This window comes from Pygoscelis adeliae, unplaced genomic scaffold, assembly GCF_000699105.1.
Source record: "Pygoscelis adeliae isolate BGI_AS28 unplaced genomic scaffold, ASM69910v1 Scaffold419, whole genome shotgun sequence".
NCBI lineage: Eukaryota > Metazoa > Chordata > Aves > Sphenisciformes > Spheniscidae > Pygoscelis > Pygoscelis adeliae.
In genome coordinates, this window is record NW_008825502.1 from 169360 (window position 1) to 172028 (window position 2669).

Genomic DNA, 2669 nt, shown 5'->3' on the forward strand with positions numbered 1-2669 from the left:
GGCGTGGTGCTTCTCAGGTGCTGTAGGCTATAGGGACCCCCGCTTAAGATACTCACTATGGCCAGGTTCACCCAGGCAGTTGCCAGCTGAGTAAGAGTCGCATCCTCGTCTTGCTCCTGCATCTTCTTCAGTTCCTTGCTGCAGAAGCAACAGCAGGAGTCACGTAACAGAAAGACACGGCATCTCCTGCACTTCTTTGAGGTAGAAACAAAAATTCCCAACATCTCTCACAAGGGCTAGAAAATTTGCTGGCAAGTGACGTGGCAGGGAAAGAACACGGACCTGCCCCCTCAGAACCGCGGCCTCGGTGACTGGCAAAGAACCCGCTCGCCCCATCAGACGCTGCTGTGAGGCGCGATAAATTCAGTTTTGTACTAGAAAGTAGTTAGCACCTTTGCCTGATACTCCTGTATGCATGGATGATTTTTATGCGCATCTTTCAGCTGTGACAAATAGTGATTCGTAACCTGATGGGACAAGGACTGTCGTTTCCTCTCTCAGTTCTTCCATCGCTACAGCACAACAGCCACAGCAAGTTGGTAACACGGCACAAACACCTCAATGTTTTACTGAAACGATCTGTGAAAGACCTCCCTGTTTCACTTCCCTATGGGAAGTTAGAAACCCGGGACTAGAGATTCAAACCACATCCTGCTGAGGTAAGATTAAACCTAGAGGCCCACCTCTTCCTTTAGCTGTACCCAGCTACATTATCTCCACAACTTTTGCAACCTGAAGAATAAAAACCTTTTGCAGCGCACCCATACCTACACACCAGTTCTTCTGCCCACGGCGGGCGTTAAAACGCTGCACCCTGGGGGAGGCCGGGTGATGACAATTCTCTTACCGAGGCCCGCCCCACCAAGAGCACCATGAAGAAGCAAAGGGACACAAACTTCCTTACCGAGCCAGATCGAGCCTGTCGAGCTTCAGAAGGATCTGTATCATCATGGCCATGCTGAAACGACCGAGAGCAAAGTGATTTTCACAACTGCACGCTTTACTGCTCCCTACGCTTTGCTTGGGAGCCTGCGGCTTAGCAGAGAGAGGTACTGCCAGCGCCCAGGGACAAGCCTCCCCGCCGCGGGGAGCCAGCAGAGCAGGCGGTTCTCAGAGCTGGGCCCGGAACGGGGCAGCTTGCTCCTAGTTCCCCTGTGCTCCCTCGCTGCATCGCCATTACGCTCATTTCAGCAATTCTGAACGCAGGTGAATCAATAAATCAGGTTCTTAAGTTTCACAAGGGAGCAATAGACTTGCTATTGTAGGACGAGCACCGAATCACTTGCTACTTAGAAGGCAAACCCCAAAGCAGCTTCTCAATGGTTTCAAAGCTTTTTAGAGATAAGCCAGACCATTGCCACAGCACAAGAGAAAGGCTTTGCTAGCACACACCTCCGCGATGCCGGGGTGAGCTACACTTACCATTCCAAGCTCTCCCCTTGATGCAGAGTACGCAGAGCTGCATCAGGATTTTTGTCGTGGAAATAGATGGAAGCAGCCATCAGCAAGAAAGTAGTGTTGGCTATATCAACACTTTTTGCCATTTTCTTGTCCAAATCAGCAACAATTGCATCCCTATGAAGAGCAAGGGCGAGAATTTGGGAGCGTTTCGTTACTAAGCAAGACAAAAAGATCCTGCCTCCACACAGTTCTGCCTTTTGGAGATTCACTGCAAAACCACAATAAAGACCACGCTTCTGCAAGAGACTTTCCACACGGAAACATATTCCCTGTAAGACAGGGCTTGAGTTCCAACTTATTATCAGACTTACCTTTGGCTCTCATTTGAAAGATACTCTGCAAACATCCTCACCGCTTGGAGCTCAGGACTAGCATTAGCTTTAATTTCATCCAGGACAACACCGTATTTTCTCTATTGAAGGCAAAGAAGACAAATGTATAATCTACTCCTTTTTAAGAATACAGGAAATAATTGTTCACTTTCTAAAACCTTTTTTACAACAACCACCACCAGTAACGGCAAATTTCTACTTTATGTCTCCCATCATCCTCCACAAACGCAGCCAAACTTCGTAACTGAGGACTAGTTCCCCATACGCCATTTTGAAGGTGAAAAAGTACCTCTCAGAGAGGTCTCACCAGGTCATCCTGACCCTACGAACACCACCCCGCATTCACAAGTGCATCACTTTTGGCGGAGGCGTTATGTTCCAGTGCTGAAGGAGGAATTATTACCAAAGCGTGTAACGCTGTATCCACAGGACTCTGATTCACAACCTCCCCGACTCCAGCCCCGCACTCAGATTATGCTGCCGCCGATACAGGACTTGCAACCTCACCTGGGCGATGTAGGCTCGGAATAAGAAGACATCCCTCTCCGCTTCCTTCTCCGGATTAGACGGCTGAAGGGATGACAGGGAACGAGAACCTCTCTCAGCAGCCTGCACAGCCGTAACCCAACCCCGCAACAACACAACTCACAGGCGAGACTCCCCCGGGGAAACGACCCCCCCCACACGTTCCCAGTGTCCCCCTGCTAGGGCAGGGAGATGGGGAGCACCGAGAACAGCCTGGGACGAGGCGGGCAGCGGCGAAGGGCGCTCGGGGGGCCCCAGGCTGGCGTCTTTAGATGCCGGGGCGGCCGAGGGGAGGCAGGTCCCGGGGGGGGAGAGGCCGATCGCAGAGGGGGAAGGGGAGGCCGGTCCTGG

The 2669-nt window shown here is 51.4% G+C and overlaps 2 protein-coding genes across 2 annotated transcripts in view; one reads left to right on the forward strand and one right to left on the reverse strand.

The window, feature by feature from the left end:
• Positions 1-2369, reverse strand: part of COPE (coatomer protein complex, subunit epsilon) — a gene marked incomplete at its 5' end in the record, with an annotated part of 5336 nt that extends 2967 nt beyond the window's left edge. The window contains 5 exons of the mRNA XM_009331579.1: positions 57-138; positions 905-958; positions 1423-1575; positions 1773-1873; positions 2301-2369. Of these exons, the coding sequence (XP_009329854.1) occupies positions 57-138; positions 905-958; positions 1423-1575; positions 1773-1873; positions 2301-2369 (459 nt within the window). The remainder of the gene's footprint in view (positions 1-56; positions 139-904; positions 959-1422; positions 1576-1772; positions 1874-2300) is intronic.
• Positions 2370-2371: 2 nt separating this feature from the next.
• Positions 2372-2669, forward strand: part of DDX49 (DEAD (Asp-Glu-Ala-Asp) box polypeptide 49) — a 6522-nt gene continuing 6224 nt past the window's right edge. Inside the window, exon 1 of the mRNA XM_009331580.1 lies at positions 2372-2412. Coding sequence (XP_009329855.1) covers positions 2372-2412 — 41 coding nt within the window. The remainder of the gene's footprint in view (positions 2413-2669) is intronic.